Here is a 27632-nt window from a genome sequence, read left to right on the forward strand (position 1 = left end):
CCCACTGATTTTAAAGCAAAGTAGTAGGGAAGCAGATATTGGGTAGAGGAAGAATCACTTACTATGATCTAATACAAGTTCTATAGGAAACAGTTAAATGAGATATTTGAACAACCCACATAACATCTTTAAGATTTTTCCCCATCCGTTATAAATGAAGATGAAGGATGTATCAGGGGGAAAAAAAAATAAAGTTGACGGCATATTTAGACAAGAAAATATCAGGCTGTCAAGTCACTGTAGATATGTATACAATACTAGAAAATAGGTAAATGTAATTTTTTTTTAGCTCTGGGCCAACTGGTCCCCAAATCATGCCAACTGCCTAATGCTCATCTTCTTAGAAACAGAAACAAAGTAGTTATGATTTCCTCCAGGAATAAATGATACTTTGATATTTCCTATTCTGTGTATTGCTTATTCATTTTCTTACTGATGTCTTTTGTTTATTTATTTATTTATTGGTGGTATTGGGGGTGGAACCCAGAGTCTACATCCGGGCTATACTCCCAGACCCATTTTTTATATTTTTATTTGGAAACAGGGTCTCACTAGGTTGCTGAGAGCCTCACTAAGTAGCTGAGGCTGGCTTTGAACCTGCGCGATCCTCCTGTCTCAGCCTCCCAAGCGCGGGGATTACAAGCGTGCCCCACCACGCCCGGCTTCTTACTGATGTCTTTTGGTGAATAGAACATTTTAATTTTTATAGACTCTGATGCATAATTTTTTCTTTTATAGTTAGTGCCTTTTGTTTTCAGTCCAAAAGATTTTGCACATGCTCTTTCATCCTTGACTGAAAGTACCTTCAGGAGATTATAGCTGCTCCTATTATCTGAGAGTTCTTGTGGTAAGAGAAAAAAGAAAAGGCTCCCTTCTAATTTTGCACAATTTTGTTATACTTTCTAAGGAATCCTCCTTTTTTCAACCTCTGCTACACCCTCAGCCGTATTTTATTTTTTATTTTGAAACAAGGTCTCACTAAGTTGGAGAGGGCCTCGTTAATGGCCTTGACCCTGTGATCCTCTTGTCTCAGCCTCCCAAGTACTGGGATTGTAGGTATGTACTACTGTACCCGGCTGTATCATCCATTTTTATGGGATGGGAAAAATTCATATTTATGTTAATATTTACTGAATGCTTATTATGTGACAGGCTTTTGCTAACAGCTTCATGTATTTAAAGACATTTAATATTCTTTAAGACTGGGTGGGGTTATAGCTCAGTGGTAGAGAATTTGCCTGGTCTAAGTCTGTTTCTCAGGACCATACACAAAAAATATTTTTTTCTTTAAGAGTATCTGGTTGACCCTAGGTTTTGAGAGGGTAATGAATCTTATGTGTTGCTTTGGATACACTCCCTGGACTTAGATTATCCAGCACATAGCAGGTGATGAGTAAGTATAAACTGAATACTGAAAGAATAATTTTTCAAAAAAACCTATAAAGTTAAAGAAATTGCCCCCAAATCACACAGGTGATAGAATTCAGACTTGAGCCGAGTACTAGTTGACAACAAAGTCTCTGCTGTTTACTATTCTGTACTAGGCCACAGAGGATCCTCCCATAGCAAAAAGTAAATGTATAGCATCTATTATGCTTTTCCTTGAAAACAATAGGCATATTGATCTTTCTACAAGTATATAATAACTTACAAACATAATTTGTACAGATTAGACCAATCATCACATGATATTAATATTAGGGCCAAAATATAAGGCCAGAATAACTCAAACTGCAAGTATAAATTTAGAATTCAGTGATGCTACGAAAACATGGTTAACTGGGAATTATAGGGAGCAAGGTCATTCATTCAGTGGAATTTCCAACTTAGAGCTTTAATCACAATGCTATTCATCTTACTGAAGTTGAAACATTTTAAATATATATTATTTTCATTTTTTGCAGTAATAAAGACAGTATAGGGAATAGGACTGAATTTTGTGTTTATCGATGAGAATACTGCAGCGCCTTTGAGTCTTCATTGTTGACAATAATCATCACATGATGATGGAAATGAAGATGATGTGGGTTCTTGGGTTTTTGATTTGAGAAGATCCTGGAACATTCCTTCCAAACAGGTCTTTGTGGTACTGGCAATTGAGCCCTGGGGTACTCTACCTCTGACCTACACCCCCAACCCTATTTTATTTTTATTTTTTGAAACAGAGTCTCACTAGGCTGATGAGGGTCTCACTAGTTGCTGAAGCTATCCTGTCTCTGCCTCCGAAGGAGTAGGATCACAAGCATGTCCCAGCACATCTGGTTCCAACCAGGTCTTTGAAAAAGCCTGCTTCAAATTTACTGTATGGTTATAGTTTATTTCTAGCTCACAAAAATCCAGGGAAAAATTTGCATGCATGTGTGCGTGCGTGTGTTTGGTGCTGGAGCTTGCACCAAGGACTTCCATCATCTTGGGCTATGACTTTTCTCCTAAGTTACATCCCTAGCCCCACTAGTTCATTTTTAATTTACTGAACTTACTTTGCAAATGAAGTAGTTAAATTGTTTAAATAAGATTTTCTAAGGGCTACCCTGCAATACAGGTACAGAGACATGATCTGTGATCACAGGGTAGGAAGGGGTCAAGTTCTGAAAGCTTGGGAGATTAAAGCACACAGGCTCAAAGACTCAAGAGGCAGAGGCTGATGTGCAGAGGCAGAATGCAGGAGAGAGACCTGAGTGCAGACATGAGTAATGCCAGAGTTGTGCCTTTGATCAGGGTTCACCACACTGAGGGCATACTGTGCAGGAGTGAACCTAAAGATGAGACAAAAATAAGAAAATACCCAGAATGCATTTCTTTTGGTGATAATGGGGATTATACCCAGGGACATTTTACCGTTGAGCTACATAGCCAGCCCTATTTTATTTTGAAATAGGGTATTGCTAATTTGCTGAGGCTGGCTGTAAACCTGAGATCCTCCTGTGTCAGCCTCCCAAGCACTGGGATTACAGTTGTGCACCACCATGTCCAGTTAGGACAGATCACTCTTTTTTTTAAAGCATAACTAACTATAAATGGTCTTCATCTCTAGTGAAAATCACTACAACTGATGATTTACTGACACAGAAGAAAAAATGAGACTTATACCACTTGGCTAAGTCATTGGTAAGGTAGAGTTGACACTGATGTTTTGCAAATCCAAACATGAGGAGAAAAGGAATCTGAATATATTGTATGTAGAGTAAACAAAACATAATTAAAGCAAGTATGACTACAATGCTTGGGGCAGAGACAGGTAAATGATGTAGATCACTACTCCTTGCCTTCTTCATCTGCTCCCCAACTCAACCCGCCACCCACATATAAGAGTCACAGCAGTCTTTTATGATGAGCCTGGATGGGGCTCCATAACCATTTCCAGACTAAGCAGTCATTGTCACTTGACTATAAGAGGCACATGACATGAAATGGCTGTGTTATTCTCACTTTAGGACATCAAGAGAAATAGGGAAGACAAAACTGTTTAAAATAGCATCATTGTATTTCTCTAAATTTGCATCAATGAAATGTATTTTGAGCACTATGACCAAATATAGATCATTAATCATATTTAAATGATAAATTGCTAAAGAAAAGAAAATGCAGCTTTTTATAGTAGATAGTGCTAAACATACTTTTCATATATACCAACACACGGCCTGGCACATGGCATGGAAATTAAATAAAAACCACAATGATTTGAGTAGGCTCCAAAAGCTGCTTTGAATCAAGTAATTTTGGATATGACACACTTTAAGCTAAAGTCAGAGAAATATTTGTGTTTTGTACCTCTGGTTCCTACTACAGGGCCTAGCACAAAGTAGCCACTTGATGTCTGTTGAATGAATACAAGAACAACATCATTTATTAAGCAAAGAAAAAACACCTCCTAAGTAAAATTTACGATACAGGAACCAAAAGATTCCACACTCATTAACTAATTAACTAAACCTTAATTTGTAAGCTGACTTTGAAACAAAGATCATAATATTTCTTATTTTCATATGATCGCTCTCATTCTCACTTGTTTCCACTTAAAAATCACTGGTAAGTACTGTGATTTCAAAGGCAGAATGGGAAGAGGAAGAGGAATGGCAGTGACTAAATAAAGAGGAATGATGTAAGCAATTAGTGCAGTTCTAGGTAGAGAGGGGAATGCAAAGAAGAAATACTTTCTTTTTTTTTTTTTAGTTTAAATTCATGTTATGGAGACAGGGTTTTCATATGGGAAACTAAAATTTAAAAAATATTTATAAGACTTAGGTTGCATGTCTAAAAAATCTTTTGTAACTGGAAGAAATTTACATTTAAAGCTTTTGTATACAGAGTCAAAAGAGAAGTCTTATTTACTATATATATATAATTATCAACTAGTTTTTGTGTTAGTTCCAAAAGATCTTTGTACACACACACACACGCACACAGACGGTGACATATTAGAGCATACACTATAAACACTGTACGAAATCATAACAAAATACAAAGGGTGCCAAAAATGGTTAATAAAGGTCAAGTGAAGCCAAGCATGGTGGTGCATGCCCTGTAATCCCAGTCAGTACTTCAGATGCTGAGGCCGGAGGATTGCAGTTTTGAGGCCAGCCTCAACAATTTAATGAGACTCTTTTCAAAAAAAAAAAAAAAAAAAAAGAGCCGGGGGTGGTGGCACATGCTTATAATCCCAGTGCTTGGGAGGCTCTCAGCAACTTAGTGAGACCCTGTTTCCAAATAAAGTAAAAAAAAAAAACCTCTGGGAATATAGCACATGCTTATAATCCCAGTGCTTGGGAGGCTCTCAGCAACTTAGTGAGACCCTGTTTCCAAATAAAGTAAAAAAAAAAAACCTCTGGGAATATAGCCCGGAGGTAGAAAGCCTCTGGGTTCCACCCCCAGTCCCACCAAAAAAAAAAAAAAAAAAAAAAAAAAAAAAAAAAAATCTGAGGTTATAGCTCTGTCATGGACTCCAGGAATAACAGAAACGAACAGTGTTCTTAGAGATCGTCTACTTTAGCCTAAGCCTCTCAACTGATAGATAAGCAAGTCGGGGTCCACAGAGCTTCAACAACTCACCCAGGGCCAGGCGAGGGCATAAATCTGGCCTCCTGAAGGCCAGGTTCAGGCAGCTCACTGTCCTCAGTGTCCTCACCTCTCTACCACACTGTTGCACACTATGAGGTAAAAGGAGAGATTGAATTGGCTTCTTAAATTCCATGGATGCTTGAAATCAGTATAAATAATATGCACCTAAATTTTTTGGCCTTATTACTTTATAGTACAAATACAGAAATTTAGCATTCATACTCATTTTAGTTTATAGTTACCATATAACAAATTTACTAATTTGTCATTTAGAATTGAGTTATTAAAAATCTACTTTAAAGGAAGATGGCGACCGAGAAAACCGGGGCTTAAGAGTCCCGCTAACAACCAATCTCCATTACCACAAAAAGAGCGCCTTTCATAGCCAGAAAACACCATCACCAGAAAAACAAAAAAACCACCAGGCTCCAGAGAGAAAGCGGACTGAGAACAGAGCTCAGGGCCACAGAGGAGACACACGCGCCCGAGGACACGGCAGCAGCGCCATACTGCCGGCGGCAGCGGCGAACTCAGCGGACGGCTACAGCAAGCTGAGGTGAGCCGATGCGGAACAGCCAGGCGGGATCTTTCGGCGCAGACAGCATTTAAAGCTCCCAGTGGCCGAGCTCAGCACACGCTGCAGGGATTCAGAGTGGAAATCAAAACCAGAGAAGAAAAAATACGCCAGCCTCATGGCCGAGGGCGTGGCAGAGGCGCCATATTGCCACCGGCGGCGGCAGCAGCAGTGAATTCACCGAGTCCAGTACAGCTACATCTATGTACTCAAGAACAGTGAGTCAAATTGCGGGCCACAGAGGAGAAATCCCAGTATTGTGCCTCCTGGGACTTGACCCAGTGAGGGAGTGGTGGTGGCAGAGATATCACACCATAGGAGAGCGTGCAACCTGGCACCCCCCATAGTTTAAAGCAGCCTCTATCGACTCCCTGGGTCGGAGACTCTGTGATACAACCCAGTAAAGGAGTAGTAGGGTCTGAGATAATACAGACTCGAGATCCAGAGCACCTTAAGTGAAGCCATAGTGACCCAAGGGAAGAACCCAGAGAAGGCACAAACCTCCGAAATCATGGGAAAGAGGAATAACACTGAAGTAATGAATGTGCACAACCCCACAACATCAGAACCTGATAAAACAGAAAATCAGAGATTTCTAGAAGATCAAATCAGGAAAATAACTGTAGAAATAATAGAGGTGCTTCGAAAAGAACTCAGAGAGAGCCAAAAAGAGATAAAGGATGCAATTAATGAAGTAAAGGCCTCAATTCAAAGCACAAACAACCGATTAGACCACATGGAGAACAGAATCTCGCTCTTAGAAGATGAGCAATCCAAAAATGAATGCATAGTTTCTAATCTAGAAAAAGATATCCAACAGCAGGAATCTGACATTGAAGAAATATGGGCCCATCTTAAGAGAGCTAACCTAAGAATAATTGGAATAGAGGAGGGAAAAGAAAGTGATACCAAAGGGATCAACAATCTCTTCAAGGAAGTAATAGCAGAAAATTTTCCAAATATAGAGCAAGAGGTTGATACACAGATCCAGGAAACTTATAGAACTCCCTTTAGACAGGATCGGAGAAGAGGATCCCCACGCCATATAATTGTCAAAATGACCAATGTGGAAGCCAAGCAGAGAATCTTAAAGGCAACAAAAACAAAGGGCCAAGTGACATTCAGAGGCAAACCAATTAGAATCACTCCAGACTTCCCAAACCAAGTCATGAGAGCCAGAAGGGCTTGGAGTAACATATTCCAAACTCTGAAAGAAAACAACTTCCAGCCAAAAATTTCCTATCCAGCAAAACTTTCTATCAAATTAGATGGAGAAATAAGAAGCTTCCATGACAAACAGAAACTGAAGGAATTTATGTCTTCAAAACCAGCGCTAGAGAAAATACTCAAAGAGATTAACTACAAAGAAGAAATAGGTAACACTCACCAGAACCAGAGAAACAAGAGTTTCCATCCAACAGACAACTAAGATTGGTTATCTGTGGAGATTCATTATTTATGTTAGTCTTTTACCTATCTCTAAATTGTATTGTTTGCCTTTATTGTTGTTAATTTTTAGGATTTCTAGTTGGAATATTAATATACCTTCAGATATAGCATTTGGAAATATTTTATCCAATTCTATTAGTAACTTTTAACTCTGTTTACATTGTCTTTGGATATACAATATTTTCTTTTATTTTTTAGGGAGTTTGTATATTCTTCTGTTGCCTGTGCCATTGAAATCATATCCAAGAAATCACTGCCAATTTCAATGTTGTGAGGTTTTATGACCCAGATTTTCTTCTAAAAGTTTATAGTATTAAGATTTATATTTAGGTCTTTTATCTAGTTTGAGTTAATACTTGTATGTGGGATTAGGTAAGGGTCCAATTTTATTCTTTTCCATGTAATTATTATTTTTCAACAATATTTAGTTAAAAGATTATTATTTCCACCACCAAATCTTCGTGGAAACCTTGTCAAAAATAACTTGACAATATAGGGAAGAAGTTAGCTCTAGGCTTGTATTTAACTCCAATGGTCTATATATCTGCCTTTAGAACAGTACTACACTGTTTCAATTATTGTAGCTTTATATGGTTTGAAATCAGAAAATATACATCTTCTAGCTTTGTTTTTGCTTCGAGATTGTTTTGGGTATCTAGAGTCCATATTCCATATCAGGATAGATTTTTTTCTGAAAAATAAATATATGATAGTTTCACCTAAAAAAAAGAAAAAAATATTCTCTGGTAAGAAAGAAAGCAAAAAGAAATATTGAAATGTTATCTTTAAGTCATCAAAAGCTTGGTATCAGACAAATGAAACTGTTATGTGAGATTATCATTTTTAATTTTGGATAAATTGCTATAATACTAGATGTCAACCACTAAGCCAAGCATGGGAGGGAGGGATGGGGAGAGAATGGGGTGGGGATCGGGTGGGGGCTGACTGGGCGATGTGTGCATGTATGTCTACAAAAGTTTGTATCCCACTATGATGTATGAATACAGTGCACCAATAAAATAAAATTTAAAAAAAATCTACTTTAAAAATTAAGTTCTGTGTTTACCAAAGATTGATTAAATTTTGTCCATACAAAATATAAAGTACTTCCATCAAATAACATGCTGATTTTATTTAAATATATCTCAAGTCAGATACAAATCAAATTAGTGGAAGGGCCTGAATGAATTCCAGCTGGTTTGGTGTATTTTTCCCACTTTTATTTTGAGATGGAGTCTCACTAGGTTACCCATGCTGATTTCTAACTTGAGAGCTCAAGTGATCTGTCTGCCTTGGTGCCCCTGCCTCCCAATTGGCCAGGACAACAGGTGCTCGCTATCAGACTTGGCTAAAAATGGTGTGGTATGTCTTTAAATGTAGTATTTGAATCTCTTTAAAAAAGGAATCAAGAGCTGAGTGTGGTGGTGCATGTCTGTAATCCCAGTACTTGGGAGGCTGAGAGAGGAGGATTGCAGGTTCACAGCCAGCCTCAGCTACTTAGGCCCTCTGCAACTTGGTGAGACCCTGTTTCAAAATAAAGAAACAAAACAAAACAAAACAAAACAAAAACCCGGGCTGGAGGTGTAGCTTGGAGGTAGAATGCCCTGGGTTCAATCCCTAGTAGCACACACACATACACACAAAGGAACCAATAAATGGTGACTAACAAATTGAATCACACATAGCTAACTAATGACCAAAGACTCCATTAAACAGTAGAACAGTTTGGTAACAATTGAAGGACAGTAATACAAACTAACTTTAGTTATTATGAACTCCACAGGCATTCTTCATTTTAAATAATTTTAATATTACAAAAGGACAGTTACAAAATGACACAATTATGAAATAAAAATTCAGAATTAGAGGAATTTCAGGTTGGAATTCACAGTATTATATAAAGGTTCCTATTAGTAAAATATGAGTGCCTACTTTTTTGTTGGAGACACAGAACAGAGGGAAAATTAGGTTCTGGGTGTTGGCAGCATGCACTCTGAGAAGTACAGTACACTCAAATGAATTTCTGTGATTTATTCATGATAAAGATTATGATGAAATATCTTCAGTAGTGAGAAGAGCACTGAAAAAGTAAGTGCTGCATAAGTTTCTGAGCCAGAGCACCACAACTTCTACTGTCAGTCTTTTTAATTCAAGGGTTCCTCACCCTCTACTGAGAAAATATTTCTTATTTTTAAATGAAAATCAAAGGAATAAAGAGATTTAATTTCAAAGAATTTTCTTTGAAGTAAAAGCCAGCAGATCATTAAAGAAAAGTTTGAGTTCCACATAAATTATGGAAATATACTAATGGCTCTAAATAAATAACATTTACCTGAAAAATTCAAAACATGGCATTGAAGCCATGAATTGTTTTACTAATAAAACAAATGAAGATTCAGTTATTATTACTGAAGAGTCATTATTAAAGAGTCATGAGCAACTAGTTTTTCTGCTAGTTCCAAGATAATTTAGGTCAAGGAAAAAAAAAAAAAATTAAGCCGGGCATGGTGGCGCATGCTTGTAATCCCAGCATTTGGGAGGCTGAGACTGGAGAAGTGTGGTTTGTGGAAAGCCTCAGTTACTTAGTGAGGCCCTCAGCAACTTAGTGAGACCCTATCCCAAATTAAAAAGAATAAAAAAATAGGGCATGGGGTGTAGCTCAGACGTAGAATACCCCTGGGTTCCATCCCCAAGTCCCCCCCCCCCCAAAAAAAAGAATTTTTTTCCTCTATGGCAAGATCATAAGCACAGTTGACTCACAGCATTTTAGGTTCTTCATATGTATATTGCTTGCAGGGTTCTAAGGTACTAATTTCTATTTTTTTTTTTTTTTTTTGCCGAACGCTGGGATTACAAGTGTGTGCCACCACGCCCGACTAGACTAGCTACTAATTTCTTTGAAAAATTTTAATAACAGAAAGAGCAAGTTTTTTTTAAATGAAATCTTTTGAAAAATTAATTTTAGCTGGGCATGGTGGCACATGCCTGTTATCCTAGTATTTGGGAGGCTGAGACAGAAGGATTGCAGGTTCGAGAAGAGTTTTAGCAACGTGGAGGCTCTCAGCAACCTAGTGAGATCCTGCTTTAAAACAAATATTTTAAAAAAGACAGGTGCTGTAGTTCAGAGGTAGAATGCCATGGGTTAAACCTATACACACACACACTTGAGAAAAGTCATCATTCGAGGCTTAGAGGGTCAGTTTGTGAGAGATAAAAGACCAATCACTTGACTCATGATGGAGATATTTCAAGAAGCTGGCCAATATGATAGTATAAAGTCTTGGATTAAATACCTGGACTTATTCCTTTAGTGTCTCTGCTTAAATATCATATGTTAATATTGTAACCAAAACCAAAAACTCATCAAATATGGTGTCATGGCTGACAGTATTAAAACTTGTTCAATTCCAAGTGACTTTCACGGAAAAATGACATGAAAGTAAAAGTTCCACAATCCAAGTTCATGAAAAAAAAATGGCTTCTAGACCCTTTATATAAAAAATGGGCAAGATGATTACAAATGTCAAATTCTGAACACCATTCTGGCATAACCCAAACAGAATCTCTGGGGATTGGGTCCAGAACCTACATTTTTAATATGCTATGTATTAAAAATGCACTTATATTTGAATATTACTGGAGTATATTTTAATGGGAGAAATTGTTGTCATTTTAATGGTTAATGTCATTTGATGGTTAGAACTCATTAGAAGCAATGTTTAATGCCTAAGGATATTTATTTATTTTGGGGTACTGGGGATTGAACCTGGTGATATACTACCTCCGAGCTATACCCCCCAGCTCTGTTTTATTTTGAAACAGGGTCTAAATTGGGGAGGGTTGCTGAGGTTGGTCTTGAACCTTCAATCCTCCTGTCTCAGCTTCTCAAGCATTGGGATTACAGGTGTATAACACAATGCCTGGATTTAAGGGTATTATTATTATTTTTTTCCGGCTCTGGGGATGGAACCCAGAGGCATTTGACCTCCGAGCTACATCCCCTGCCCTATTTTTTATTCTTTATTTTGAAAGAGGGCCTCACTAAGTAGCTGAGGCTGTCAGTGAACTGTGATCCTCCTGTCTCAGCCTCCCGAATGCTGGGATTACAAGCGTGCGCCACCATGCCTGGCTTTTAAGGGTATTCTTAATTACATCATCATTGCTATAATTCCTCTAGTTTCTCAGCAGCATAGAAGAGGATTCTGTGCTGTTTTAAATGAGAAACTATGGTGGGCGTGGTGGCACACCCTTGTAATTTCAGCATTCAGGAAGCAGAGACCAGAGGATGGTGGTTAGGGCCTTTGCAACTCAATGAGATCCTGTTTCAAAAATAAAAAAAAAGACTAAAAAATAGGGCTGGGGGTGTAGTTCAGAGGTACAATACCCTAGGCTCCATTCCAGGTACTACTGCACACAAACAAACAAACAAACAAACAAACACAGAGGAACTGTCTAATCTCAGTACTTGGGAGGCTAAAACAGGAGGATTACAAGTTCAGGGTCAACCTCGGTCACTCAGTGAAGCCATCTGCAACTTAGCGAGACCCCGTTTAAAAAAAAAAAATAGAGCTGGAGGTGTAGCTCAGAGGCAGAATGCCCCTACAATCTCAGTACCACAAGACTCTGAAGTATTAGAAGAGACACTTTTCTAGGTAAATTACATGTTGTTTGTGCTGCACATGCCAGCTATCTGCAAAAACCTGACATTTTAGAGCTACAATGAAAACTTTAATAGTTTTAAAGCACAATGAGGAACTGCAAATATTTGGCATGAATACTCTTCTCTCTTTCTATAAATGCAGACTTAAAATCTCAACAAAGTATTTTAGGACACCCAATTAACTACAGTAACAAGGTAAAACCAAGTCTCCGTTACTTCTTTGGTGGCAAGGCAGTAGGCAGAGGATTAGGCTTCTTTCTAATTTATATAAAATTATACAAATAAGGGATATGCATATATATTTGTATTGAGGAGTAAAGTTTGTTTAGCTAATTATTTGTCTACCTGAAATGTGGAAATGTTACAGTATCACAAGAAAGCACAGAGGACTGAAAGAACCAAGTTAACAGTGGACCTTGCTATGGAATATTGAGTTCCCCATACTGGATCAAATTGTATTCTGGATTTCAATATTATAGCTACTCTTTTGTCCTCGACAAAGCTTTAAAACTCTCCAGGAGAGAATCTCACATATATTACTTGCAGCAATAGTTAAATTGCTTTGAAACTTGCTCTCTAAAACAGAAAATTTAAGATGAAACTAGTAAACTATGTGGTTTCTCTCCATTTTAATGAGTGGTACAAGAATAAATGAATACTGATAATACTATTGGTTCCTTAACCTTTTCAACATAAGTTAATCTGGATTTTATTAAGAAAAATTAGGTTTGATAATATTCTATAATTTGGTTTTGCAATATACCCTACTGCCACTATGTCTTTACAAACAAACTTACAAGCAGGAACTTTTGAAACAGCAAATAAACACAAGTTTATTCTTTTACATTAATCCTTTCTGAATAAAAAAAGATTAAAAGTGAAAAATTTCTTTGAAAAATAAGACAATTTTGTAGGACAAGTTTTATGAAAATTCTTTTAACTAGTTCATTTTATTAGTAAAGCTTATGAACTTCTGAAAACTAGTTCTTATGCTGTTTTTCAGTAACAAGGGTGAAAGGAAAGAATAGTTTTTTTCATAATGTTTTTCAGAAGACTACTAGAAAAATTGAAATTGTATTTCTTTTTTTTTTTCTTGCGGTACTGGGTGGGGATTGAACCCAGACGCATTCTATCTCTGAGCTACATTCCCAGCCCTAATTATTTATTTATTTTTGTTCTTTATTTGGAACAGTGTCTCTGAGTTGCAAAGGGCCTCACTATATAGCTGAGGCTGGCCCTAAACCTCAATCCTCCTCTCTCAACCTTACAAATGCTGGGCTTACAAGTGTGTGCCACCATGCCCAGCTGAAATTATATTTCTTTATCTGAAATTCTTTATCTGAAATTATATTTCTTTATAGCAAATTAACAGAGACGAATGCGAAAGGTCAAAGTATTAGTCCTAATAAATTCTGAATCTCTCAGAATTGAAAAGTATCTTTGAGACAGTGACAATGCTTTTATGATTAATTCCCTTATGCATCCTGCATTAAGTGCATGTCTAGTTTCTACTTTAAATAGTCCCGAAATATGGAAGTATCACTATCTTGAAGTTCCTCTCACGCTGAGCTGAAATCTACCATAAATTTATATTTTCTGAGGCCAGCTCATTAAAATTCTCACTTAAATTTTTAAATCTACATTTACAGTGGAGCTACAATACAAATAGGATAGAGAATTTTTAAAAAGTTACACTGCCTATAATAATCCTTTTGAGTTCATGAGTATCCATCCCTGTATGTGAGTGGTTAATCTTTTTCACAATTAATAAATTTTACTAATTTTATTAATTTTGGCCAATACATTGTATTACAAAATATCGACAAGATTGACAAGCATAGACTAAATTATTATTCTTATTTTATTATTTTTTGCTGTACTGGGGCTGGAACCCAGGGGCATTCTATCTCCAAGCTATACCCCCAGCCCTATTTTTTTATTCTTTATTTTGAAACAGGGTCCCACTGAGTTGCAAAGAGCCTGAGGCTGTCCATGAGCTGTGATCCTCCTGTCTCAGCCTCCCAAATGTTGGGATTACAAGTATGAGCCACCATGCCCAGTGACTAAATTATTTTTAGGGGCTAGTTATGTTTTCAAATCATATGCTGAGTGCTCAGGGAAAACATCTCTAAAGAAGTGGGTACAACTGTCAGTATAAGAAAGTATCAGAAATACACTAGTGTATGTAGTTCCCCTATCCTGCACATACGAAGAGGTTATGGGAAGATGGTGAAAACCTCCATGCTTTTAAAGAAAAAAGTATATTTCTCATCACTTAACTATCTCAATTGATCATTACAATTTTACATTTAAGCCTTTATGTTATTTACTTGGCTTATTCTAGTAATTCTGAATCACATGCTACATGATGTTACAAAATGTAAAATTAAGGGACTCAAATAATTTCAAGGTCTCTTTGAGCCCCAATAGTTAATATTCACTAAACTTGTGCTAATAATTTGAGTATTTATTCACTTTCCCTTACTAAGATTTATATACCAGATTTACTTAATACATTTAAAATCAGTTTGTCTCCATACATTTGAAAGATAAAATTTTCCTGTGTCCCCATAATTAATTTGTACCAGATAGCTGTTGAAAAGTGAGAGGGAATTAGCTGCTGAAAAATGAAAGGGAATTAGACAGGATGTTATATGTAATAAAGAGAAAGACAATTTGTTCCAAGACTGTAGTCAATTTATAAAAAAAAGTTGCATGATTTAAGATTTGTAATCTTCTTAAGGCAGAATAAGTAGTATTTTTTTCTTTTTACCAAGGTACTAGAGTTGTTCAGTTGTTTTAACTAAATTTTTCTCTATTTCTCTCCACTACCATAGTCCTGGGCATCAAACTGAGGTGGGGGTTCTACCTCTGAGCGTATCTCCAGATCTATTTTAATTTTGAAGCAGGGTAGAAAGCCCCTGGGTTCCACCCCCAGTACCACACACACACAAAAATAATTACTGACATTTATTTAAAGGAGTTGATCAGGATTAGAGGTTCAATCTATAAGCTATACTGAAGATCAAATTAAGATATATATATATATATATATATATATATATACATACATATATATGTATATACAGCAATGATAAACAACTGAATAAATCCTTATATGAGTAAATATCTCTTGGTGAGACTCCTCCCATGTATTGGAGGTAGTTTGGTAAAATAAATTCCAGTCATCTGAGATAAATTTATTTAGTGTGGTGGTGAAGATGGGTAGATTGTGCTTTATTAGATTTGGGAGGAATCAATTTCAGACTAAGGCTTAAAGGCAGCCTAGTCTAACTGAATGAACACAGTCTTTGACTTTGGTATCTATTTAGATTCAAATAAACTAGTTTGTAAATATTGAACTAGTTTCTAAGCCTCTGGAAAATTACATTAGTTGTTATGAGGAGTGGAAATAGTTAATATAAGGGACTTTGCAATGCCTATACAGTATTAATAGTTATTAGCAGTAATAAATGATAATGAGCTCTTCCATTTATTACCATCTTTTCTTTAGAAATGGTCATGGTATAACTTTGCTAGAGGCTAAGTTCATTTCTGAAATCACCTGTCAGTCATGCTAGTCAAAAATATTTTCAAAAGATCAACTGTGTATTGACAAGTTGGAGTAACTGAACTTTCAGTCCCTACCATTTCAAGTGAAATATATTTTCTATTCATCCTAAACTGTTACATAGAAATATGGTGCTGGGCGTGGTGGCACATGCTTGTAATCCCAGCGCTTAGGAGGCTGAGACAGGAGGATCGCACAGGTTCGAAGCCAGCCTCAGCTACTGAGTGAGGCTCTCAGCAACTTAGTGAGACCCTGTTTCCAAATAAAATATAACATAGGTCTGGGAGTATAGCCCTGATGTAGAAAGCCTCTGGATCCTACCCCTAGTACTACAAAAAAAAAAAAAAAAAAAAAAAAAAAAAAAAGGCAGGACTGTTGAGATTGAGTAACGTAGGAGCACTTCTTTCTTAGTCTATAGATTCTATCTCATAGGACAATTTGTAAATTTTCAAAGACTATCTCTGGTATGTCTGTATCTTGCACCAATTGTTATCCAAAAAATTAAAAAGGAAAATGGGGTCATGGTGATTGCGAGAGAAATCAATCTACTTTCCAACAGGGTGCAGTGTATGGGAGGGAAAAGGGGAAGACTGTGATGGATAGAAGTTTAGATTTCTGTTTTTACATCTATATAAAGGAATGGTATACCCTTTTCAGAATATTTGCTAAGCAGCAACAGATTCTGTCCTGCTGGAATTCTAGATTGTCAATCCATTTGGCATAAATCACACTACTAGTCTGAAGAACCTAGAAATAAAATGAAGCAATTTCTGAAGTAAATTAGCAAATAATAAAGAATGTTCTGCACCTAGGTGTTTAATATATTCTTATCCTTACGCCTAAAGCATTATCTCATGGTTCTGTAGTTTCAACTTGCTGGGTAGTTTTTGTACTTGGGTATGTTCTTTTGGAAAGTTTGGTTGGATGTTTGATAGGAAGCTGAGGAAAATTTCTACAACATGACAAGAGAAGCTATTGAGAACCAAAAATGTACCTGTTATTTTGAGGAGTGGAAGGGAAAAGAGAAAAGCTTTTTTCTACACCAGCCAGCTCATTCTATAGAATTTGTTGAAAACAAACCATATAAATTTCTACTGTCAGCTCCACCAGGCCAAAGATTGTTTATCATATGAAATTTTTCAGTAATAGAATTTAATGTGCCAAATATTTTTGAAATGATCAAAATACATATGTACATATGCACTTTAAGATCTGCTTAGGTTACTCTCAAATACTCTATTTGATAAACAAATAGGCATCAAGAGAGAAGCCTAGGGAGAAAGGTGTCACTTTCTCATGTTTTCCACTGGCAGTGGTGGTGATGTGCAGAGTGGCAGACTGGGGTGCTCTCCTTGACAAAAGCTCATGTGTTGATTCTTTGAAGTTTTTTAAGGTTAAAAACAAACTGAGCCAGAAGTAGTGGTGCACATTTGTGATTCCAGTGCTTGGAAGGCTGAGACAGGGGGATCACAGGTTCAAGGCCAGCCTCAACAACTTAGTGAGACTTTGTTTTTTAAAAACAAAACACCACTGTTAGAAGTTTAATTTTTGCACACCCTCACAGTTTCTGGTTTTCTAAAATAGAACCTGATCCGGACATGGTGGCACAAGCTTGTAATCCCAGCACTGGGGAGGCTGAGGAAGATCGCGGTTTGTGGACAGCCTCGGCAACTTAGTGAGCCCCTCTGCAACTTAGTGAGACCCTGTTTCAAAATAAAGAATAAAAAACAGGGCAGGGGGTGTAGCTCAGAGGTAGAATGCCCCTGGGTTCCATCCTCAGACCCACAAAGGAAAAAAAAAAAGAACCTACTATTCATAGATCAGTGTCCTTCCTGATATTCATTTGTTCTATTTTTTTTTTTTTTTTTTGTGGTACTGGGGGTGGAGCCGAAGGGCTTTTCTACCTCTGGGCTATACTTCCAGACTTATTTTTTTTATACTTTATTTGAAAACAGGGTCTCACTAAGTTGCTGAGAACCTAAGTAGCTGAGGCTGGCTTTGAACCTGTGTGATCCTCCTGTCTAACCCCCCCAAAAGCTGAGATTACAAGCGTGCGCCACCACGCCTGGCTCTGATGTTGTTAAACATCATTTTTAACACAGGATATTCAATAGCTAAGGAAAAAGGGATAGAAGGCAGTATTTGACTCTTAGGGAGAACTACAATGATTTAGCAAGGCAATTTACAGTTATTTCAGGTACAACAGCATTTCAGGAAATGTTAGTTTTAAAAATTCCTTTGTTATGCAGAATATGAGATGATTACAGATGCTCCTTCCAAAGAATGAAACTTTGTAAAGACAATAAAAATATCTCATAAAAATTAAATAATAAGTCAGATGGGGTGGCATACACCTGTAATCTCAGTAATTGGGAGGCTGTGATGAAAGTACGACGAGTTTGTGGCCTGTCTCAGCATTTTAGTGAGGTCCTCAGCAATTTAGCAAGATCCTGTTTCAAAATAAAAGCATAAAAAGAGCTGGGTGAGCTGGGCGTGGTGGCGCATCCTTGTAATCCCCGCGCTTGGGAGGCTGAGACAGGAGGATCATACAGGTTCGAAGCCAGCCTCAGCTACTTAGTGAGGCTCTCAGCAACTTAGCGAGACCCTGTTTCCAAATAAAAAAATATAAAATAGGTCTGGGAGTAAAGCCCGGAGGTAGAAGGCTCTGGGTTCCATCCCCAGTACCACCCACCCCCCCCAAAAAAAAGAAAAAAGATAAAAAGAGCTGGCTGTGTATCTTGCAGGTAGAAAGTCCCTGGGTTCAATCCCCAGCACCAGAAAGAAAGAAAGGCATAAAATAGTTATGTAGTTAGCATATAACTTGGTCTTTCTTAGGATTAGGAGCAAAATTTTATTTTGACTGACTAAAGAGATTACATATAACAGAAGTGACATTGCCACATTGTTCTTTTGGATATCAATACGGGTTGCTACTTTATCATAGTTGCTTTAAATATATAATCTCTTACACCAATAACAATTCTGGGAGATAACAATATAATAACAATATCTTTCGTCTACTTTTTCTTTCACATTCCACTGATGTAGATTAGTTTAGAGTAGGAGGGAACCTTAAGCTTCTAGCCCAACACTGTACATTTTTCTTTGGAGGAATCCACCCAATAGAAGTTTAAGGACTCAAGGTCAGTACATATATTGAAAGAATTAGTTTTTTTTTCTCAAATATTTCTTCAAAGGCAAAATGAGATTTAGTTTTGAGAATGACTTTTCCTCTCATTTAAGATTTATTTCTCTTGATATAGATGAACAAAATCACCAGCCACTACCTTTCTCTTGTTTCATCTTTTCTATTTGCTACGTCTGTGCAACCACCTCATCTAATCCCCCAACAAATAACAAATAAAATCTTAAAGAGTATTGTCCTACAGATTTTTTTCTCTGAGAAAAGTAAAATAGTAAATACTTCTGAATATAGTTGTTTCTAATATTCTGACTTTAAACAGGTAGAAAACTCAGATTTATGCCATTAGTTTGATAAAGACAAAAATTAATAGAACCCCCCCATCTTATACTCTGAGTACTGCTTTTAAATACTACAAACACTTCTTTTAGGGATTATTTTTTCTTTTAATTTATCCCTGTTATTTTCAAGGAAAATGAAAACTGCAACTAGAACAACTATTATTGAAACTAGGGAGAAAAGGGTGAAATGAGAAGGCAGATAATTGCTGTTCAAGCTTAGAATAATAAGACTCTACAGACTTAATTTAAATGAACTGCCTTCATATACATGTAGCAAAGTAATTTAGTCACAGCAGCACTAAGAGATTATGCTTTAATTTACTGATGGATGTCACTGGCCTCAACAAAAATGGACAACTTTTTGCAAAGAATATTAAAAAAAGGCAAGGTTTGGAAACCATATTTTACTGGACAACACAAGCATGGGAAATTCTTGGGTTAAGAAGGGTGGAATAATTCATTCTTGAAAGTAAATTTACCTTCCTTTTAATTCACTCTTTAAATGAAAAATGTATGTGCATGCCATTGTAAGCTTAAAGACAGAGAAATTTTTACTAATTTTATAGATTCTGTAAAGAATAATGAGTTACTCGTTAAAAAAAGAATCAACTTTTTCACACTTTTAAAAAGTATGTTTAAGAGGATCCTGACTTCTAACACTTTTCTGATTTTACATACCAAAATTATGCCAATCATGGACACATTATTATAAAGTTTAAACTGATCTTTTAATTTTTTGCATCTTAGCATTTTCTTAAAGTTTAGATATCACTCTATTAAAAATTCTTCAATCTACATTTTAAAAGATATTGGATATTTTACTCTGGTTGCTCTACTTTATAAAATTGAAGGGTAAAGTATGGAATATTTACTTTTTCAGTTAATTTTTTCTTGGTCAAAAGAAAAGTGATGTTCAGATGCATACTCAGGAGGCAGGGGTGTAGCTCTGGTCTAAAGCTTGCCTCATACTCATCAGGCCCTGGTTTTGATTCTTAAGCACTGGTTAAAAAAAATGGGCACTTGATGGGAATGAAAAGAGACTTGTGACGTTTTTGTATGAAGAGCAAGTTTGGGCTACTATTAGTCTTTTGCTTATATTTTCAGAAACTGTAATAATGTTTCTGACTCAATTTTTAAACTTCACATTTAAAGTTATATTTACTACTTTATATTCTTCCATCAGATAATAAAGATAGGTTAGTTGCTCAGTCTCCCAACGTTTACTCTTTCCCCAAATCATAGTACATTCTGGTCTCAAAGACTTCTGACTGACTTGGGGTCCTTGAATAAAAATTGATGCTTTAAACAATCAGGACTGATGTTAATCTCTTTGCATAGACTTAGATTTGATGACGTTCTTAAACCTGATGCACTTCATATCATAAAGACAAAAGCTTCATGCTAATAAATAAAATATTTCAACAAAGTCATATTACAATGTTTTACTATAGTTTTAATATTCATTTGCTCTCTCATAATGGCATGGTCTTTGGATAGGATAAAAAGGTAACAGAAAAAGTAAAAATCAAATATAATTTGTTAAAGCTCTTAAATATCAGTTTTTTTAAAATTAGAGAACATAGTTAACCTAAAATAACATTTGGTTACTTTAGGTAAAAAAAATTTTTTTTTAATTTGAGGAAAGAGGGGAATATAGAAAGTTCAGAAGGTTAGGAAGAAGGGAAAATAGTAGGATAATTGAAATTATTTACTGTAACATTTAATATGTACATATATTTGTATTTTAACAATAATGGATTTGTTCAAAATTTCTTGATATTATTTGTATAATATAGTGCAAACTGAATAATATGTTAATTAGATCAAGTATGATATTTAAAGAAAGTTATCCTTTAAATGCTAGATCTAAAATTGATACCATGAAGTATGAAAAAGGGTATGTTGAAAAAGAATATATAAAAGCTGGCATGGTGGTGTATGCCTGTAATTCCAGTACTTGAGAGGCTGAGAAGGAGGATTACAGGTTTGCAGCCAGCCTCAGCAATCGAGCGATGCCATCTGCAACTTAGTGAGACTCTGCCTGTTTCAAAACAAAACATAAAATAGGGCTAGGGGTATAGCTCAGATGTAAAACGCCTCTGGGTTCAACCCCCAGTATAAAAACACATACACACACACACACACACACACACGCACACGCACACACACACACACACAGAATATATGTCTATATGCACATATGTATATGCAGAGTTACTCTAAAAGAATATATAGAAATTGATAACGTTGGTTGCTACTTTTCACTGTCTACTCATCAGTAGCATTTAAAATTTGCACTATATATCTTTTTCTCTTTTAAAAATATTAAAACCCCACTACTAAAATAAATTTAAATGATTTAAAGTATCAGGCCAAAGTAAGAACAAAGGCTGTTTTTTTCCCATTATACGAGAAAATATACTAACATTTTATTTTTCCAAACCTACCTATATAAAATTGGGTATATTTCTTTATGACAGAATCACGATGATCTAAAAACTCAATTTTCACATGACATTAAATCGGAAAACACACTTTCCTTGTACTTCATTGCTACAGTATTGTGGGCTATGGATTGTCTCAACAGCATGCTAACATCCTTATTCTTTTCCTCCGATAGGCTAGTATTAGCCACCATTTCTCTATGAAAGTCAAGAAATCTTTAAGAAACTTTGAAAGATTTTAATCTTATTTGGCAGTGAAAATTATTATATCTGTATTATTCTATAAGCATAGAATCAATGTTAACAACTCTTTGTTAAAACATCCTGCCAAAGGTTTTGATGTTTTGGTAAAGACAGACTTCAAAATAAGTGGTGACTAAGCAAAGCCCTTACATAAAGCTTAAAATAGTATTTCATAGTTTCAATGAAAGGCATTTGGAAATAAGCAGGAAAAAAATCTCACAAATAAAAATTATTTTCAAAACCTATTTAAAATAAAATTAAGCCTACTCATTTAAATATTAAAATAACTAAAATAAAATTTAAAGGAATGACACATACATCAGCTTTCAGTGGTAGCTGCTTATTAAAAATGAGTGTTTGAGGTTGTATTCTAATTTCATCTTCTTTAGATTGTGCAGCTCAGATAAATGTTTATTTTTACTGAAAATATCTGCAAAATTACAATAAATATACAGGATTATATTAAGATAGGATGACTATATATAATGTATTCTTATCTATAGATATAAAATGAATGCAGTAAATATAGCACACTCTCGATGAATTGTCAGTACACAGTGTTTCTCAGTAAAGTACATACAACCTATTATTGAGCAACGATTATCTAGTTTTCAAATGTACATATTAGTGTGTTTTAGGACCGAAGGATACACTAAATCCACGGACACCTTTTAGTTAGTGAAGGTTAGTACCTCTGCAAAATTTGAAATATATTTTAGCAACTAATGGCTCTTTACCTTTTCTTAACTCCAAACTTTCTTTCTTTAGTTTGGATGTTTAAAAAAGCTCAGCTAACCAAACCTGTAGTACCAAATCATGAATGTTTTCTTATTTACCAGCAATGAACAGAATTACTAATTTTTTTTATCTGAATAAATTCTTGAAATTAACTTTTAGAGTATTATGGGGAGTCTCAAGTAGATACAGTCAGAACTGCAATACTACTCTGGATTATAGTTTTTTAAAAAAATTTATTCTAATCCTTAAGAATACAAATATGAACTTTACTTTAAAATTCTTTGTTAAATGCATTGGGAATTGTTTCAAAAGCATTTTCTACCCTTCCTCATTACATCGATTTAATGGAAAACTGTTAACAACAGTCCCAACACAAATGTATACATGCAAGAGATCAACCTACAGATTCTAACTACACAGTTATTGAAACACATCCCACCTGTCTAGTGGCATAAATGTACATCTTCTATATACAAAAGGTAAAGTGCATTATTAAATTAGTGAACTGACAGATTGTCTGCCTGGATCATATAGCTTTCAAATAGACAAATGTGAAATTCTCTCATTAGAACCAATTATTTCAAGAGGTTCCAACTAGCTTTTTCACCCTGTCATCTATTTATTTTATTTTACTTTTTGGCCATGCTCTTTAGTGCAAATAAGCTTGTGTTTGACTCAAGTTTAAGGGACATGGCAGTTTGGGGCTTTAACAAGGAAAATTATAAAATGTGGCAGAACTTTAATACCTTTATAATACATTGCATCTTTTGCATATAAGCAACAAATTAGTGCTGCTTTCAATTGTTAGGAGCACACTGCCAACAATTATGAGGAACCCGTTTTCAAATTTCATACTATTAGCTTATATTACTACAGTTTGAGTCTATACCACATTATTCTTGGATTACTATGTGCAAACATCATCAATATTTAGCATTATACAGTGAACTAGTAATTTTGGTTACTAACTTCAATGCTCATTCTTATTTTTTTTTAACTTCAACATCTAGTTGTTGCCTTAAGAGTTTAATGTATTCAAGGCAAAGATTTTATTATTTTGAGGAATACCACGTATGTTTGGAGCTCCATTTATGTTACAAATATCAATAAAGTATATATTGCACAGAGAAGAATAGTAGCTTATTTTATAAGATATATGATAATACATGTCCTAATACCAGTTTTGAACTGGATCATGCTTAATTATGGCTAATGAATTCTTGGGAATTTTAATTATAAAAACCATAGCATCACTTTCATTTTTCATTGAATACATTAATTATGAAAAAGTGAAACAAAAGTGCTGGTAGAAGCCTTAATGACTCTAGAGTATATTCAATTGCCAGTATATATGAATCTATCCAATCTGCAGATGTGAGATGGTAAAAACTTTGAAGTATACATACAAGGCAGAAAATTTGGCTGCTTAACTAATCTTTTACTTAAATAATTAATGCAGAATTAAACTAATAATATTTATATACAATGAATTAAAATATTTATCTTTTAGGTCTGACGGTATTGTGTATATAAACATACACATTCAAATCTTACCAGACCAAAAAAGAAATCATTTAGTCCTAATGGATATAAATATCTTAAGAAGGAAGATTTTAAGAGAGAGCATATACTCTTAACAATAGTGTTAGGAACAATCAAATACTGGAATATTCACAGCTCCAGTTTGCCAAAATCTGACAGGTTGATTATTAGTAGGCACTATGATGGGCAGCAATAACAATCAGTAGTACAATAATTCAAGTGCACATCACTCCTTCATAAACCAAAAACTACTTTTTAGCAAGCCTACATAGTTATGTTATTTTACAGTTTAAAAATCCTTGCTACTTTTAGTCTTAACACCCACCATGTGCTATTAACTTTAGTACTAACATTATCTTCTAACCTTCAGTTGTTCCATAGTGATCCAGATGGTCCACAATTATAATGAATTGAGATTGCTTCATACTTCTTGAGGAAATGTGAAATATAATCTGCAAACCAACACTAGTATATATATCTGGGTTGCTGAACACTTGTTCTTAAGTAACATAAATCAATGAATGAAATTAGTTTTTTAAATTCATGCCATAAGGTTTCCTTAATGACCTTATTTAAATGTATTTGGGGACAAACTTCTTAAGGAAAAAACATTGTTAAAATAATTTTGAATTACTTATAGCACACCAAAGAAGAGCTACATTCTGATCTCAATCCATGCAGCCAACTCTCATCAATGAGAGCTATATTTGGGGGTTGAAATCAGTGTTCTTCTGGCTCTTAAACATGATTATGTGGACTTGCTGTGTAGGAGGTAAATAAAGCCAAGATAAAAGACAATAACATGGTTCAGAATAAAATGTACCTTAACAGATGAAATTTCAGTTAATACAGGGTGGGTTGGTACACATATACACTATATCCGCTTGTTTAAAAAATTGCTTAGGTGTTGAAAAATTGATGTGGCACTTCCTGAAAAGTAATTTTTAATACAGGTAAAGAAATGAGTCTTGAGTAAAGTAAACCTCTTTAAGTATCATAAAGAGCACCTTGGAAAATGCCTCAATTTTCCTTTAAAATATGTTTATAACCAATCTTATCTTTAAATAATTCTTTCCTGAAACAAAAATTTTTTAAAATGCTTTTTAGAATTTCTTTCCTTCTGGAATTAAAACACCTATAAAAGTCAGGTTTATATTGGAAGTTTGACATGGTTTTAAGAATTACAATTGTAAAAGTGCTACTAAAATATATTACAGATGTAGTTTTATATCAGTTAACTGGTGCACCAACCCCTCTGAGTGTTAAAGAAAAAGCATAAAATATAACACTTTGAATCCTTGATATATTTTAGGGAAAAACCTACCACAATCGTCAGATTAGCAAGAAATGCTAAAACATCAAGGTGTCCATAGCAAAGCCATTGGATAAAGCCTCCCAACTCAACTGCAATACAAATGTAATTCCTGAAAGTTTGGAAAGTCAATAAAAATATATGGGATAACAAAGAGAAGCGAAGATGAGCTCATAACTAGCTTAAAGTAACCAATTAAAACTCTCCCATGGCTTTGATATGGCAACTATAAACTGTAGGGTTACCACAAAATTTGAGATTTAGGATATTATAGTAACTCTTAGGAAATATTATGACACTGTTTTTAAGATTTAATTATCTAATAAGATTTGATCCTTTAGTGGCACTGTTTAATATTTATGGATATTAGATATTTCTACTTGTACTTCTATAAATAAATTTATACTATGTTTGAAGTCAATTTCTGTTTCTGTGGTAACTGTCCTACAGGTAAACTTAGCAGCTTTTAATGAAGTAAGAGTGGAATACTTTTTTTGGAATTTGTTAAACAGAAATTCATACTTCCATATTAAGTATTTGTATCTTTTTCCAGGATTATGTCATAGTGCAAGGTAAATCTTAGTTACTATATATAGAAGGTCAGAATGTCACACTTTGTGCTGATTTTCATACTTCAATAGTCTGGAGCAGCTGAAGCAGCTAAACTGTTTAGCTCTGGGAAGGCTGGAATTCCCACAAGAATTCTAGTGATATATGTATTGTTAACATAACAAGAGAATCCAAATTCTTGAAGTATAAACTACTAGAGGTATTACTAATAACAAAGGGCCAAAAAAGAGGAAAAACTTCTTCAAATAAGATTATGGATCAGTACTTTTAGCCAATTAATGATTTAAAATTTTGCCTGATGGAGTTCAATTTCACTCTAGTCGAGGCATTCTTGTTCTTCACCACTGGCCCTTCTGCCATCCATTCTCTTTTCTTTATGGCTGTTGCAAATTTTCCTCATCTCTTCTTCATACTTGATAAAATTCTCCCCAAACCTTGTCCAAGCTTTGAATGGAACAGTAATAGTATTACGGTAAGGTGGCCTCACCTCACTTACCTTCAGGAAAATTCCATATTTATTAGAGCCCACATCAAAGTAGAACCTTTTATTGTCCACTCTGAAAGAAGTCCCCTCTGGGAGTTCGAGTGGGTCATCGTCTCCACCTCTTCGTTCTTCTATGTCCCCTTCGCCATAGTCTTCAATCAGTTGAACCAAGGCATCACGGAACTCAATCATTCCTTGTGCGGGGAGGACAATAGTCTGTTCTTGGCCCAAACTGTGGCCAAAATAACCTATCATGCCAGTCCCACGCATCATGGTTTGTCTAATCCTTAGGAAGCGACCCCGCTGATTTTCCTTTAGGTCCAAGTAATATTTCCTATTGTCCCTCTCTATATAGTCTGTCTTCAGAACACTGTGAGGATGCTCTTCAGAACCCACAGAGACTGGTGGGGAGGGTGCTGAGTGCTTTGGCCTCCTCCTGGAGCTTTGCTCTTTGCTGTGGCCATGGTCTTGCCTGTGGCCTTTCAGGCCCAGGTGGGCGTAGTGCTCGATGAAGTCCCCTAAACAGTCCTTCAGCTCTGCTGCCACAGACAGGGAGAGGGTCAGTTTACTCTTTCTGATATTGTCCTGCCGGCCTCTGCCTATCCATACTTCGGCTATCTTTAGGAACCGGCCCCGGGAGCTTTGCTTCACGTCTAGGTAAAACCTTTTTTTCTGGATGTCCACTCGTTTAGAGGCCAGCTCCTGGATTTCGGCTGCGCCCCCAGCCTGATTAGGGGTGCCTGAAGCAGCGTAGTGGGGGTAGTGAGAGTGCTGGGCCTGGGGATAGAGTCTACTCTTGCTTAGGCCAGAGCCCCCTACATTCTTGCCTCCGCGGCCGCGACCGCCGCCGCCGCCTCCCCTTCGCCTGGCTCTTTCCATCTTCAGCTGCAAGTGACAAACAGACACACGGGTGGGGTGGGGGAGGGGTGTTGAGAACAATCGCAGACGCCCCTCGGCCTGCGCTGCCCCGCCGCCGCCCGGGACCCCCACACCAGCCGGGCTCGCGCGGCTCCGGCCTCTGCCCGGCCGCGGGCGGCGGCGGCGGCGGCTCTGCCCCGCGCGCACAGCATCCCTCCGCGCCCCGGCCTCCCGCTCCCCAGCGCCGCGCGGCGGCCCGCCTCGGGCTCGGCCGCTCGCGGTCCCCGGCCGGCCGGCACTCACAGCATCTCTGCCATCACCGCCGCCGCCGATGCCCTTCACGACCGCCGCCGCCGCCGCCAGCCCTCGGCCCCTCTGCCGCAGCCGCCGCCCCCCGCCTCCTTCGCCCGCACTGCCCCCCGCCGGAGCAGCGGGGCAGGGGCATCGCCCGCGGCGCCCACCGCTGCCGCCGCCCCTCCTGCGGCCGCTGCCTGGATCCCGGCGCCCGCCCGACACCCGCCGGGAGGGGGGGGGGAGGCGGGGAGGCGGGCGGCGGGGGGCGCGCTGCGGACCCCGCCTCCCCGGCGCCGCCGGCCGGAGGGAAGAGGGGGTCTCGCGCTCTCCCTGGGGGCGCGCCCTGACGGAG

General features: G+C 36.8%; 1 protein-coding gene across 1 annotated transcript in view; it reads right to left on the reverse strand.

Annotated features, from left to right (window-relative positions):
• The window catches only part of PURG (purine rich element binding protein G), a gene marked incomplete at both ends in the record, with an annotated part of 40335 nt that extends 13328 nt beyond the window's left edge, over positions 1-27007 (reverse strand). The window contains one exon of the mRNA XM_080710171.1: positions 26141-27007. Coding sequence (XP_080566297.1) covers positions 26141-27007 — 867 coding nt within the window. The remainder of the gene's footprint in view (positions 1-26140) is intronic.
• Positions 27008-27632: the final 625 nt, after the last annotated feature.

Source organism: Muscardinus avellanarius, assembly GCF_963383645.1.
Source record: "Muscardinus avellanarius genome assembly, chromosome: 14".
NCBI lineage: Eukaryota > Metazoa > Chordata > Mammalia > Rodentia > Gliridae > Muscardinus > Muscardinus avellanarius.